This window comes from Zophobas morio, unplaced genomic scaffold (genome assembly GCF_036711695.1).
Source record: "Zophobas morio isolate AGI-343-1 ecotype UQ-CSIRO unplaced genomic scaffold, CSIRO_AGI_Zmor_V1 ptg000006l, whole genome shotgun sequence".
NCBI classification, from domain to species: Eukaryota; Metazoa; Arthropoda; class Insecta; order Coleoptera; family Tenebrionidae; genus Zophobas; species Zophobas morio.
Genome location: NW_026972111.1, coordinates 11,811,672 through 11,827,653, shown reverse-complemented (window position 1 = coordinate 11,827,653; position 15,982 = coordinate 11,811,672). Strand labels below are relative to the sequence as shown.

At 32.8% G+C, this 15,982-nt stretch overlaps 3 protein-coding genes across 9 annotated transcripts in view; 2 read left to right on the top strand and 1 right to left on the bottom strand.

Annotated features, from left to right (window-relative positions):
* LOC135123628 (uncharacterized) overlaps positions 1–3,686 on the bottom strand; it is a 257,338-nt gene extending 253,652 nt beyond the window's left edge. For 2 of the 4 annotated variants that reach the window (XM_064048452.1, XM_064048455.1), the window contains exon 1: positions 980–1,046. In XM_064048452.1, coding sequence (XP_063904522.1) covers positions 980–1,031 — 52 coding nt within the window. In that variant the 5' untranslated portion in view covers positions 1,032–1,046. Of the gene's footprint in view, positions 1–979; positions 1,047–1,594; positions 1,733–3,611 lie in introns of those variants that run through there. The other 2 variants (XM_064048459.1, XM_064048457.1) reach the window with 2 other exon arrangements.
* The window catches only part of LOC135123625 (scoloptoxin SSD14-like), a 76,585-nt gene that overhangs the window by 51,535 nt on the left and 9,068 nt on the right, over positions 1–15,982 (top strand). For all 4 annotated transcript variants that reach the window (XM_064048443.1, XM_064048445.1, XM_064048442.1 and 1 more), the window contains exons 3-8: positions 10,412–10,632; positions 11,072–11,258; positions 11,319–11,516; positions 11,708–11,957; positions 12,009–12,199; positions 12,328–12,568. In XM_064048443.1, coding sequence (XP_063904513.1) covers positions 10,412–10,632; positions 11,072–11,258; positions 11,319–11,516; positions 11,708–11,957; positions 12,009–12,199; positions 12,328–12,568 — 1,288 coding nt within the window. The remainder of the gene's footprint in view (positions 1–10,411; positions 10,633–11,071; positions 11,259–11,318; positions 11,517–11,707; positions 11,958–12,008; positions 12,200–12,327; positions 12,569–15,982) is intronic.
* Positions 2,068–2,622, top strand: LOC135123636 (nuclear protein 1). The gene has a single exon (XM_064048471.1). It carries the CDS (start codon positions 2,149–2,151, stop codon positions 2,344–2,346), a length of 198 nt encoding a protein of 65 aa, XP_063904541.1. The 5' UTR covers positions 2,068–2,148; the 3' UTR covers positions 2,347–2,622.

Below are 15,982 nucleotides of genomic sequence, written 5' to 3'. Positions count from 1 at the left end.
AACCTTTTACCGAATGTTCTGAAACCTTGAAAACGTTCTAAGGTTGTCGGAAACATGGTAAGTCGTTAATCAAAATTTAACTGTTTACGACCTCTCTAAAAACTGATGACGTCATCTCAAAACTTTATCAAATAAATCCTATTTAAAATGTACGAAATATGATGAGTCTATACTAATAATTTATCATGCCATTCGTATTTTTACTTTTCGAGCGTAAACTAAGGAAGTATAGTAATCGAGTCCATGGGACGAACTACTACTTTCATATTTTGTCGATATTTCATGACCCCAAGAATACGAAAAGTAGTCTCTTATTTCCGTCTGTCTGTCTGTCTGTCAGCCTGTTGTCTGTATCAATTTTTATTAGACACGTAATCTCCGAAACTACTGGAGTATTTGTTGTCAAATTTTGTATTTATATATACATTTATATTAGGAATATCATGTAGATAGTAAAACGCTAACCAAAATTTGGCCAATCATCCCCACCAACAATTTATTGACGTCATCTCAAAGAATGCTATTTTAAAATGATTTAAGTGCCATATACAATAATATACTCCTATACTTACGCATAGCACGCTTCTTTACATTTACCTTAACATTACATATATAATTATATATCTTCATACGGGTTCTCATAAAAAATGAATAAAATTTCCAAAACCAAATTTTGCAATTTTTCGAAAATGCTATTTTATTGTACTTCAGGGGCGAGGGAATCTCTATTAAGTTAAGTAATAAAGATATTATGTGTGTCTTTGAAGTCATTTTTGGAATTTAGATTTTTTTTTTAAAAATCTTGGTGCTCCAGTAAAAATCAAGACAGAGGACACATGGACGGAAATGGGAGACCTATTGTTTCATAACTCAGAGTTATGAAACATCAACTAAACAAGAGTAGCCGGATGAACCTACTACTTAGGTTACGCTCTAAAAGTAAAAATAAACAAAATTTAGTAAAAAATGTATTGCTTACATTTGTTAGTCCAAAACACTTTTGAATCTTGAATTTTAAAAGTTTGGAACATTTTTTCGCTCGACAGTTGTCATTACTAGAATTTTTTCCGATAACCTTCAACGCTGAGTCACACAGCAGTAAAATATGATATGTTAATAATAGTGTTTATGTACGATAACATTGTGCAACGATATTAACTTTTCTTTACGTGAAAAATAACACGTTAACAACAAATTTAATCGCCTCTAAGAAAACTACTGAAGTCGTTTGACTGACACAAAATTAAAAAAAAACATTTGAAATGTGAAAAATAACACTAAACTGAAAGTACTAACCGAGTTATGAATGAACAGGTAACGTTTATTCTGTTTGTGTCTTCCAACGAATAGGCGGCTATGGTAAGTCACATGTCACGGGTACTTCCCTTTTATTGGATACAACAAAAACAAAAAACTATTTTCAATAATAACATAAAAAAACGAAGTCATCCGTATTATAAATAACCAAGAGAAAATATCATGGCCACAATCAAGTTCAAGCTTGTTTTGTTTACATCCATATTTACTGTAAGACAGGTCCTAAAAAACCACGCACACTACACAAAAATAAAAAACCAAAAATACAGTTGCTAACCTGAAAAAATGACCCAAAAATGCCCACTACACACAATTCCAAGATTTCCAAGTCGGCATATTTACGAAAATAACGCCCCCCCAGGTGCACAACTATAGATTTCACTTCCTAGTCGACTTCGACAGGTGTGGTTATTTTTAAATAATCACCTCCCACGTCCCCATTTCTTCTGTGCGCCTCTTTGTCAAACAGAAAGTAAATAAACAAAAGACACAACAAAACAAAAAATCAAGGTCGATAACGTCAGGAGATTGTACCAGAAAACTGCGTTCTAGAAACGTCTAGTCACCGCGAGCTTAATTAAAAACTATTAATAAAATTATAAAATTGTTTAATCAGCAGCGGAGTTCAGCGGAAACAAGAATTATAATTTTGCGATAAAATCGTTTGCAATTTGCATGTATAAACTTGCAACATTGTAAAATGTAACTAGTGCGCATGCGCATGTATTGTCTATAAAACAGCAGCGGCGCTGCGGTTCGTCAGTCAGTTGTTCGCAAACGTTGACAACCGAAGCAAGTTAGTACAAATACTCAGTGATCTTTTTCCTCAAGATGTCCGAAGCCCATTTCGACGAATATGAGCATTACAATTTCCAATACGACAAACATATCTACAGCGGTCACAGCGGCAAGCAGCGCTCCAAGAAGGAGGTTAGTGCACACACGAACCACAACGACCCCAGCGGTCATTCCAGAAAGATCGTCACCAAGATGATGAACACGGAGATTAACAGAAAGACGAAGAATTGACCTCGAGTTCCTAAAATGTGATTTTTTCCGACATCCAAAGACGTTCCGCTGCGAGTTTGAGGACTTTCCCCATTGGTTGTGATTTCGTTTGTTCGTAGTTGAGTATGACACTGATCGTCCCGATCGCGTCAGCCATGCCTTTATGTCATTTCGTGTATGGAATGGATTAGTTTCTTCATGTCGATGGAAGTGATAAAAGTCGACGGAATACTGTATTACTAATAAATTATTGTTACTTTTGTAGTATTGTATTTTTTAATAAATACTTTACGTTTATTTGTTTTGGTTTTTGTTTTGTATTCATTTACAGAAGGTGCTGGAAACTTTCCAGTAATTCAAGGTCGAACTCGGAGGCGTTTGTTGTGGTTGGTTGACTGGTCGATAAGGTGCGGTGGGGAAATGTTGCGCACAGGGTCAACGATTTCGCTGTATTTACACGGCTAGGTTTCAATAAAACGGATTTCCGCCTCCTCAAGCATCTTTTATTGCCACTTTTTAATTAAAATTCGCTCCACTTTTAATTCGTCTAAACCGAGCCAACCAAGAATAATCCCAGTCATATGCGACAAGCATGTGTTATTAAAGACAACTCAAAATAGCGTGTCTATTATTACGTAAATATTACATGCAGAGATACCGAAACTGAAGGTTTATTTTTACAATGTTCTCAAACAATTCCGCTGCTGTAAAGTGCTCTGAATACTTCGATAAAGATTCTGAGTGTTTACATCGTTTTTTGTTATGAAAGATATCAATTTCTAAATTGGTAAACAATCCGCTGTGTTTACACGACGTGTTTGTGATAAGATTAAACCAATTGAGATAATTCTTAAAAATAAAAAATGTTATTTAAATATACTTGTCGCGGAATGCCATTATCCTGCGAGTTCGGGTCACTTGCAAATTTTGATATGGCGTTACATAACTATCACAACAAAATATTTGAGAAAATGTTTAGCATACACGATTTGTATTAATTACCTGCGTCAAGAGTTTATTAACGATTTTTATGACTATTGCAAATTGAAACCGGTAAATTTATCGGATATTGCAGCTACTTTTACAACCTGTAATAAATACTGCAAACAAATAGTGCTTAATTTTGCAATATTTTTCGATCGAGGACGACCGAAATATAGCTTTGATTACCATGTGCTCAAGATCCTCATTTTAAATTGTATTTTTCCGTTTGTCCTCTGATAAATTCGTAGACAAAGCATAAATTGTAGACACTTCACATATTCTATTTAGTTTATAATACTTACAACATTTAGATGAAAACTTTCCTCAGTTTGGTGGAACTCTTCACTTTTGTAATACTGAACGCTCTCACAGTGGGAGCAATACTAGCTTTCAAATTTTTCATTAAGACTCATTACAGAACAATATTAATAAATGAAATGAAAGTAAAGGAATGACAGAAATATTTTCACTATTGGTATCTACTGTTAGAAAAGTGTCACGTTTTAATGTCAAGCTTTTGGGAAAATGGGTTTTCTCAGACCTAGTTTTTTGTTATTAACCTTTTATCCACACTGCTGATAATTAATTACAATACTAATATGTATTAGTGAAATTTTGGACATACTTTAAAAATATCATGTTCATCCCCACCAAAAACCTGATGACGTCGTTCTAGAATTTTGCCAAGTGGCTTCACTTGAAATTTATTGCAGCATGCCCCTTCATCTATGGATGGTTTAATCATAGATTAATATAGATGCGACATACCGGCTGATTTTGCAAAAACATCAATGCCAATAAAAAACTTGTTTCACTACAACTCGTCGCGTGAGAACTTGTTTGATCTACAGACCAGAGTGCGCTCAGGCCAATGCCGACTCTAATCGCTCAGAAGCGATTGTTTGGTTTGGACTATAATTTCTGCGGGAAATCGTTGTTTGGTCGGTTTTTATAACGACTAAGTGAATATTTTTTTACATATTTTGTTTAACTAAGAATTAATTCTTTATTTGTGTTAAATACTAGCAAAACGTCGTAAACTAAGAATATTGTTGAAATCGTAATAACTCAATAGATTTTTTTCGGTAAAATGTTTTGGAAACACTGTGTTCTATTTTGTATGGATTTTTAAATGTTTTTAGTGACAATTTTTGTGGTTGTTGTCGATACACTGTATGATATTAACAGTGAAAAAAAAAATGAAAAATTAAAATAATCGAAAATTCGAAAAATCGAAACCTTAAAAAATCGTAAAATGAAACATCAGAAAATCGAAAAAATGTAAAATTCAAAAATCTAAAATTTAAAAACCGAATAACGAAAAATCGAGAAATCGAAACTCAAAATTAAAAAAATCGGATATCTGAAAAATCGAAACATCGAAAAAGTGGAAAATCGAAAAACCGAAAAATCAAAAGATCAACAAATCGTAGAGTCGAAAAGTCGAACAATTGAGAAACCGAAATAGACTAAAATCGAAAAATCGAGAAGTTAAAAATTGAACAATTTATAAACTGAGAAATTGACAAGCAAAATATCGAAAAATCCAAATCTCGATAAATCGAGAAATCAAAAAACTTGAAAAATTGAACAATTGAGAGATCAAAAGAACGAGAAATCGAAAAGTGATCAAGTCGAAAAATCGAAAAATAGAGAAATCGACAAACAAAAAGTTAATTAACAAATCGAAAAATTGGAAAAGAGAATTTCTAAAACCAGGAGGTCGAAAAATCGAAAGATTAAGAAATATTGAAAAATTAAAATATCAAAAGATTGAAAAATCTAAAATTTTAAAATCCAAAAATTGAAAAATCGAAAAAGTAAAAAGGTAGACACATCGAAAAATACAAGTGTCAAAAATAGAAAAGCCGAAGAATGGAAATCTTGAAAAATCAAAAACCTGAAAAATCAAAAAATTAAAGAATTGAAGAATAGGAAAATCGAAACACTCCAAGGTCCAGAAATGGGAAAATCAAATCATCGATTAATTGAAAAATCGAAAAATTGAGAGTTTATAAAAGTCAAATTTGAAAAATTAAAAGATTGAAAATTTGACAAAATGACAAACTAAAAACCGGGAAGTCGAAAAATCAAAAGATTAAGGAATCGAAACATTAAAAAAAATCTAAAACTTGAAAAATTGAAATATCGAAGAACTGAACTGAAAAATCCAGGAGTCAAAAATCGAAAAGTCGAAGAATCAAAATACATATTGAAAAATCCCAAAATTGAGATATCGAAAAATTGAAAAATGAAACAAAAACTGAAAAATGGAAAACCTGAAAAATCGGAAAACTGAAATATCAAAAAACTGAGAACCTAAAAAGTGTAAAAATTGAGCAATAGAAAAATCCAAAAAGTGAAGTCGAAAAATCGAAACCTTAAAAAAACTCAAAAATGAAAAATCAAAAACCTGAAAAATCGAAAAATCAAAGAATTGAAGAACAGGAATATCGAAACCCTCGAAAGTCAAGAAATGGGGAAATCAAAACACCGATTAATTGAAAAATCTACAAATTGACAGTTTATCAATGTCAGATTTGAAAAATTGAAAAAACGACAATTGAAAAGCAGTAAATCTAAAACCGGGAAGTCGAAAAATCGATAGCCTAAGAAATCGAAACATTTGAAAAATTGATATATTGAAGAGCTGAAATAAAAAATCAAGAAATCGAAAAATCTAAAATTTTAAATATTGAAAAATTAAGTTACCAAAAAATTGAGAAACTAAAATTTAAAATTCGAAAAAGTAAAAAGTCGACACATCGAAAAACCCAGAAGTCAAAAAGAGAAAATTTGAAGAACAGAAATATTGAAAAATCCCAAAAGTGAAATATCCAAAAATTATCTAATTATCGAATCGAAATTATAAGTGAAGTCGAAATATCAAAACCTTAAAAAAATCGAAAAATTGAAAAATCAAAAACATGCAAAATCGTAAGATCGAAAAATTGAATAACAAGTAAATTGAAAAATCGACAAATAAAGAGTTTATAAAAGTCAAAAAATCGTAAAATCGAAGAGAAAAACTGAAAACCGAGAAATTGAAAAATTGACAAATTGTAAAATCCAAAAATTGAATAATAAACAGGAGTAAACTAAAAAGTCCCCAAACTAAAATTTCGAAAAACTCAGAATTCGAAAGTTGAAACAGCAAGAAATTATGGTAGAAACCGGTTAGGATGTGTATCAGATCACGGATCATGGCTTATAAATCAAATCGTTTCCGAACGCTTAGAGTCGACATTGGCCTGAGCGCGCTCTGGTCTGTAGATCAAACAAGTTCTCAGACGACGAACTGTAATTCGTGTGACCTGAATTAAAGAGAAGGAAACAGTAAGCAACTTGTAATATTCTGGTAAATCTAGTGTCAATTTGTCGAAAGTAAAACGCGTCGTTAAAAATATTATGACATTTTTTATAGTTAATTTTATTCCTAGTTAGAAATAAACACTGTTGCCAACATAAGTCGAGGAGTCCTCAACCGTTATTGTGTCTCATCAAAGCAGAAGAAGTGACTAAAGTTATTAATTAAGCTACAACGTTATCTTATTATTGTTAAATATAGGCGAACACAACATTATTTTGTTCTCAAATTTTCGAGAAAATGAGGTCCATCGTTCCAGATTTCAGTCAATCGAACCAGCAACCTTCACGTTAATAATTCAAAAAATCTAGATGTCTACGGTAAAAAATCAACTCGTATTTATAAGCCACAAGTACAGGAGTAGTCTACTGGTGTTTGCTTACTAAAAAAATTTCGAGGGACGTCATTAAATTGTTGGTGGGGAGGATTAGCTAAATTTTGGTTAGCATTATACGATCTACACGATATTCCTAACAGACACATAAAATTTGATGACAATCAGGTAGTTTCGTAGATTGTCTGTATAGTAAAAGTCGACACAGACAGACAAGAGACAGACCAAAAGGCGAGAGCTACTTTTTTTCGTACTCTAGGGGTTATGAAACGTCAAGAAAACTTGAAAATAGCCGCTCAATCCTGCCGAGCACTGTCGAAACGGAACCGCAGTCCAGGTGACTCAGGCGGTTAGAACGTGAGATTTCCGTAGCAGCGATATAAACAAATCTAAATCAGCTATGATTCGGTCCCTGTTCCCGGCTTTTATCAGCATTTATCAGAAATAACATATCATATATCCAAGACACGTCTTTAAATGTAAGTGGATGTAAGGTTTTTTTCCGCTTAAGCGATTTTGCCAACATACTCGTTTATGTGGTAACCTGTTCTCTATTAACTAACCTTGCCTGTATGTAAGGTTTTAAGTTAAAATGATACTATTATAAACATTTTTTTATGTGTGGTTACTTTTAAACTGAGAGTGTACGTTTTAACTCAATTACGTTTTTAAGGAAGACTGGCTATACTTGAAACTTTCAAAACACTGAGAACATATTATTTTCGTATAATTGTAATTTAATGTTTTTTTTACTTAATGGTTGTATTTTTTGTGTCAGGTTGACAATCTATTTAAAATTTTATGATGGCATATCTGAAAGTGACATCTATGACAGCGGCCATCGTCTCAACCAATCAACGCGTTGGTTAGGCGTGGAGATGTAAAAAAACGTTTTTTTTTAAATCTGTTTGTTTTTATGTTTTAAAACACGTCTTTTTTTATTTTTTATAAGTTTACTAACTTTGACCCATCCATAAAGACAAACCTTTCTTTTAATAAAAATAATTAAAACTGTCATTGAAAAAAGCAAAAATACTTTAATTTTATAATGGGGCCATATGTTAACAACTTATAGAATCTACCTGTGACGTGTTTCATAACCTAACTTCAAGGTGGGAGGGAAATCATATCATATATGTATGTACATATTATATATGTACCTATTACAAATAGACGATAACTTGAATATTAGTTGTATATTATCAGAAAAAAATAAAAATTCGTAAAAACTTAGGTGAACAAAAGAAAGAAAATTTAAAGTTGTTAAAAAAAAAACAAAAAAAAAACGTATTTTAAAGCCAATAAAAGAAACGCTTTTTTTACACTCGTATCACTAGTTAGTTAGGCGCGCTCATGTCAAAATTGACAACTGTGAACTGACGTACCAGCACGGATGCCAATAATTCAGAATTGCCAACACAAAAATTTGCTTAAATCATTAAGTCACCCTGTATTTAGAAGAGTAAATAAATATATATTTATTTTTATTATTATATTATTTATTTATTAATAATCCAATCGGTTACTAGAAACTTCCCAGATAAAGACTGGACGAAATAAAATCTACTTGGTTATACAATTCTGAAAACCTTGGGTTGGGCGGTCGAAAAGGGTTAAAACTGACAGCTCTTCAAACTAGGCCGTTGTGTTTTGGTATCGATTTCTCTAAAGGTTGTATTATAAATAGGTACAGATTCCATCTTGAACATTGTTTTGATATATCCACTTACACAGGTGTCCTAATTAAAACTCCACTACCTTATATCTTGAGAATGGATGGAGATATTGTAATTCTATGAACGCCACTGTATTTAGCTTGAAGAGAAAAACTTAATTTAGTGCATTGCAAACATGAAAAAAGTATTTGTCCATATACCTTTAGTTTTAACTCATTACTGAGGAGACACACAAAGCAAAACAATTTATTTTTTCCACAAGCGCACATCCACAAAAATTTATCATACGTGTTATGTCTCCGTATGAAAGTCTCTCGTCCCTAAATTTTTAACTACAATTTTAAGGCAGAGGACGATTTTTCATTAAATACTCAACTGAATTCATTCTTTTTATTTAAAAATAAACAATTTCACTCGCGCAGAATGAAAATGAACTCCCGTAGTTCAATTACTGCTAGCGGTCACCTTTTCAAATCTAACCCGATTGTAGCCAAATACAGCGACTAGAGGCGCGGTTTCCATGGCAACGGTGTAAACAAAAAATCTAAATGAGTCATGATTGGGTCTCCGTTTTTATCGAGACTTTACCAACAATGCAATATCTTTAGATGTAAGTTTTGATACGTTTGACACAAATGGAGCGAGATAAAAAAAATGGTTTTGATAATTATGACGCAAACTTCCGGATAATTTTTTAAATATTGAAAATTACTATTTATTTTTCTACGTCCAGGTGTTTGTAGAGGTTGTAAATTTGTGGAGCACGCCCCTGTTTCAGTGTTTATAAATTTAACTGAAAATGAAATAAATATTTATGTGTTATATATCACTGTAATTGCTATTTAATAGAATTACATTAAAAAAAAGACGTGACTGACTTAGTAGTCGTTTTGGACATCTATCCTTAATCATGGTCACTGAATAAATTTCTTCGCTAGAATCCGCAACAAAAAACACAAAAAACATGTTCAACTACTTCAAAGAGTAAAAATTAGCTTTTTTAGTCACACATCATTCGTAATTAAAACCAGACAGAAGAAACTCGCAATGTGTGTTTTGCTTTGCTATTAAAATATCTACAAGAAGAAAAGTTGTAATTAATGCTTAAAGTATAACTTAACGTTTCAACTTTCTCCTGTTTTTCCATTTTTGAATTATTAATGGCCACATTTATTAAGTTGTTTCGATTAAAGCGGAAAATTGATCAATTATTTTGCACATTAGTACAAACTAAAAGAATGAGTTATTCTAGAACGATTTTGCATCTTTTTGTCATTAGACCCTTTTCAAACTAATCAAAATAAATAAAAAAATAATAATTTTCTGCCTGGATATTTTTGACTATTTTTCATACAATTTTGGTTACACAGAATTATGTGTTTACATGATTACATAATGACGTCATACAGCAACCACTATCACTAATGTAACCACATTCATTTAGGTTGGTTGATTGCGAATAAACCACAATCAGCCATTTCACACAGTTTTTACGTAGCAGCAGTTCAAATTTAATTTAATCCACCCTATCATGATTCCTGCTTTTCAAAAAATTCGAATTGTAAAACGGACTCAACTTCAAACCCGTTAGGAAACAGTATTTTCAAAAATTTTGGCAGGATGCGTACTCAATCATAAAAGCAGATTGAATAGATTTTAATTTATGACATAGAAAAGAAATAAATTTATATATATTTGACTTTATCCGATATTTCAATCTTCCAGGACTATCCTCAAAAAAGATGGAAGTGCCGTTGACGCCGCTATTGCTACTATGTTCTGCAATGGAATCTTCACTATGCAAAGTATGGGACTTGGAGGCGGTTTCCTCATGACAATCTACATCAAAGAAAACAATACCGCGTATACTCTAAATGCTAGAGAAACGGCACCTCTAAAAGCAAAAGCTGAACTATATAAGGAAGACCCACTGATATCTCAAAATGGTGAGAAAATCTATATACTTATGAATTATTATTATTATTATTATGACAATTTCTCAATGTGTTAGTATTAAATTAGAAAGCTGATTATAAAACTGTGTGACAAGATTGTAACATACTTAAATAAAATAAATTAGATCCGTATTAGACATCTGGAAAGCAATAAATCTTGAGCGTTCCGTTTGGGACGTCAGCGATTTTGTCAACCATCGATCAATCTGAAACGTACTGTACTTTCATAATATTTACAACTAATTGCACTGCGTTGTTGACGAAAAAGCAAATGGCCTCAAAACAATCGTTAAAATTTATTACTTGCCAAATACGTGGACAACTGTAGGCAGGTAATTGCAGTTTGAGACTTTACAATGGAATTACATTGCAAACAGTTGTTTATTTGGAAATTAGAAAATGAGGCTAATCCAATACTAAATACTTACAGGTGCTTTAGCGATAGCCGTTCCAGGCGAACTTAGGGGCTACCAAGCGGCTCATCAACGTTTTGGTAAATTAGAATGGGCAGAACTGATTGAACCTTCAATACAACTATGTGAAAAAGGTTATGAAATGTCGAAACATCAATATGAATCTTTGCAGAAAGCAAAACTCACGAATGATAGCAATTTAAGGTTAGTAATAATAATTAATCATCATAACTTTCAAACTTCTAAATTCAATTTTTTTTTCAGAGAATGGTTTTATGATTCTGATGATAATTTCAAAAAGATAGGTTCGACGATCGTCCCAAAGAAACTATGTGAAACACTCCGACTAATTGCCACAAATGGAGGCGATGATCTCTACAATGGTACCTTAAGCGAAATGCTTCTAGAAGACTTAAAGAAAATCGACAGTATTATCACAAAAGAAGATTTAGAGAAATATGAGTAAGTATGTTTGTTATAAACGGATTAATCATATTTGGGTCTAAAAGTAACTTGTTATGTTTTTTAATCTTATCAATGACTGTTTGTACTTCATCAGGAGGTTTATAACAAGTTCAAAACAAACACCGTAAATTTCCTACTGTTATCTTCAGTTATCACTTTCGACGACTCATTAATTTTTTCATTTCCAGAGCACAATGGATGGACCCTATAGTGGTCGAGTTACGTAACCACGAAAAATTGTACTCGGTTCCTCCTCCCGGGTCTGGAGCCCTTTTAGCATTCATTATGAATATTCTGGACGGATTTAAATTCAAACCAAGTGATATCGACGGAGTTCAAAACACTGTTGAAACGTACCATAAAATAATCGAAGCTTTTAAGTACGCTTATGCTAGGAGAACTGAATTAGGCGATACGTCTTTTGTAAATATTACTAATGTAAGTTATGTCTTTCGTAATGGTTGTAGAAAGTTTAACGGCTTATTTTAGTTATTACACAATTTAACGTCACCCGAATATGCGGAAATGATCCGCAAAGAAATCAAAGATAATCATACCAGCAATAACCCGAAGGATTATGGTGCCATATTCTATGGTAAAAGTGATCATGGTACAGCGCATATATCAGTATTAGCAGAAAATGGTGACGCGGTCTCAGTCACCAGCTCTATAAACCTCTTGTAAGGGAAATTAATTTTACTTTTGTTTCACAAAAAGTAGCTCATTAAAATAAAGTAGATTGCAAGCGTGTAATGAACTCATTACACAACAATCGTAGAAATACGTTTTTAAGTATACAATTTTGCAGTTTTGGAGCTGGTTTGACTTCTGAAAGCACTGGAATCATCTTAAACAGTGTAATGGACGATTTTTCGTTCCCTTATTTTCGAAATTACTTCAACCTACCCGGGTCTCCCAATAACCAACTGAAGCCCGGGAAAAGACCGTTGTCTTCTATGAGCCCTAGTATTCTAGTAGATGAGAATGGTGACGTAAAACTAGTCATAGGAGCTTCCGGTGGCACCAAGATCACTACCGCAGTTGCTTTGGTAAGTTGGGACATTGTGTTAGTGACATCAAATATATATGGAGTTAGTAGTTATGTAATACCGATTGTTGCCCACATTTTTTTCGGGAAATTTGAATTATCGCCCATACGTGGCGATAAATTTAAACTGCCACTCATACAAATTCAAATATAAAATATGATGTCATTCTGATCCTCTTTTTACGAGCGAAATTTAAACTGAAGTTGCAGTTTTATTGGATATAATGAGGGATCTGCTGATCACTCCTATCGAACAGGTTTTTCTTTCTACTGTGTAAATGATGAGCTTTTTTGGGTTAGTTGAAAATAAAACATTTTATGAGGCTAAATAAAACACCATTTATTTTAGATTACTTTATTAAAGAAGTAAAAAACTTGAACTGTATTGTTTAAGATGTATTAGTTTCAGATTTGTTTCACACTCTTTCTCCTTGCAACCATCATTATATCTTAGCATGTGATGATAGCCTTACTAATAAATATCGTAATATTTTCCTGCTTGTGCTCGTATTTCGCTCAAGGATCATGATGTTGCTTTACTACAAATACAAGAACATGAAAACCATATTAGCTACTATCAACCTATATCTTCACAACTACCCACTTGATCACACTAATAAGGATGTAATTGATTATCCTACACTTTTCATACAGTACTATTATTATGCGTATTGTTGAAGCCTAATCATTTTAGATCGCTTTTTCTTTTTTTTAAGATTTTTTTTTTCGACACATACACGTACATTTGGATGGTTGACCCTCGGCTGTTCAATATCAGAGGCACGATGTAATTTATGTTCAGGTTCTTCATCAACTGCATTTTTCATTTTTTTTTAAGTGATTATTTCACTCCTGTGTATTTGAAGGTAATTTCTGTGAAAATTAGATTCCTTCCACATCAATTTAGATAAAATTTCGTACATAGAAGCCAATATTTCGAAATATTTGATTCGCTTGTTTTGATTTTACTAAGACAGACCTAACATGTTTTGAAAAACAATCTATAACAACAAGTTTGTAGATACGCTTTAGTTTCTGTAGATCTACTTGTAATGTTTCATTAATACCCTCAGTTTTACACATCTTCTAAAAACTTGAATATTTTGTTGGAATATTATCGTCTGAATTTTGATATTTTTTTGGATTTATTTTTTACTGAAATAATATAGGTAAATCGGTTGCCAGTTAAAAAGACTATCATAAATCTACTCATGTATCATTGAAAATACTAAATGCACTAAAAGAAAAAGTTTGACTTGAAGTAAACGTGTGTACTTACTTATTTTAGAGAGAGAATTTTTTAATCCCACAGCGCATAGCGTTTTTTATTTTAGTAAAGCCGTATTTACTAAAACTTACAAATATCCTTGACGTTTAATGGAAGCTAAAAAATGAAGTGTTCTTATATTTTACTAATTCTTTGTTACTAAATAAAAAAGTAAAAATTGCTAAGTGTATTGTGGGTTGCAGGTATAGTTAACTACAGCTATTGTAACTCGTACTTTTGAGTATGGAAAACGTTCATTAAACATAACATTTAAAATTAGTTATTTGAGACACAAGGTCGGAAAATTCATGTTTACGAGTATTGGTGGAGCCGAGGCGCTAGACGAGGCGGAGCCAGACGAATACTCGCAAAAACATTTTGTGGTGTGTGTCCTACAAAATTTGGTGGCCGACATGTATTTAAATTCGTTTATGTCCAATTAGCTGAGAAAGTGCCGAAACTTTACTACTTTATTTTGTTATTATTGAAAGTTTTGAGGAGGGGTGGTATGAATGCTTAATTAAATTGTTTAAATTGCCTACATGCTAGATTAATTATATGTACTCGTATGTAGAATGATTGACATACCTATATAATCCAATGGTTTTTGTTCCAAATATTCTTTCCCTGCACCTAGGATTTTCCCTGCAACGCCAATTTTTGTCTTCTTACATTCATCACCATAAGCTTCTGCTACTTCAGAAGAGCGTCATCATCCGTGCTTTAAATTCCTTCTAAATTGCTTACTGAACTAATGTGTGATGCGCATTGTGTGCTTCTTCATACAAATGTGCAATTTCGATGGTAAAAGTGAATTTTTGACTTAGAAGCGAGTTCTTTGATTTCTTTAGAAATGTCCTCCAAGGAAAATTTTAGATCTTCGTTAAAGTTGCTGCACGCTTGCATTTTCAACACAGTTATAATTAACAACCGGACCAACCGTCATCTCCAGGTTTTATTACCATGGAAGTCCTTACTGCTTTGCACTCTTCCATCCCGATTTTCTTCACCATCTGGATAGTGTAGACTTGCTGGCTCAGGAACATACCGCCATCAGATTGATTTATTTCAATGCCCAGAAACATCCGCAGTTTTCCTAGGTCTGTCATATTAAACTGTTTAAGTTTTTCCTTGACAGTAATCAGGGATCCACAGTCATTTGCCGCGAGGATAATATCATCGACATACAGAAGAAGGTAAATTTCGTTGTGGTCAGTCTTCTTCATATAAAGACACTAACTTGTCTTTCTCTGACATTTTTAACGACAGCTTCTTTATGTAGTTGTCAAACCGTGAATTCCACACACCAGGGGCTTGCTTCAGCTCATATAGAGATTTTTGTAATTTGCACATTGAGTCTGAGACAGTACTGAGTCTTGGGAGATATATATAGATATAATATAGATTTCTTCATCAATGTAGTCATGCAGGAAGGCATTTTTCATATTGAGTTGCTTTATATTTGTCCAAACCTCCAAGTTCATTTTCTTTTATTTTGAACACACATTTGCAGTCTATTGTCCTTTTTTCTTCAGGTAATTCTTCACGTGTCCATGTTTCATTTTTCAATAGTGATGTCATTTCTTCACGGATCAGAGTCAGGTCTTTCTTGGATGTGGTAATATGTCAATGGTACGTCATCAACGGATGCACCCAGGGCAACTGTGGAAGTATCGTAATCTTCGAAATACTTTGGTGTAATTTTCTTCCTGCTGCTGCGTCTACGTTCAGTTTCTGACGTTTCTTCGAAATCTTTGGTGGCTTGCTAAATGTCTTGCTCAATACTTTCTTGAGCAATTTCTTCGATTTTTCCTTCAGACTCCTGTTCCTCATAGAATGTTGGTTCCTCGACTGCGAATTTAGTTTCATCAAACGTAATATCTCTTCCAAAAACAACACGTTTTTCTTGTGAGCACCAGAGCCGGTAGTCATTTGAACAATACGCTGTCATGAAGCAAGTTTTGGTTCTAACTAGAATCTAGCTTCCCCTTTATAAGTTCGTTTCGCAGTCGTCAATATGCTATACATCCAAACACTCTAAGTTTCTTCTTACTGTACTGTAGCTCCGTAGACACCTGATTTTTTAGTCGGAGACCTATTTATTAGATGACTTCAATCCACAAGTATTTTTCTGTTTTTGAAATATTT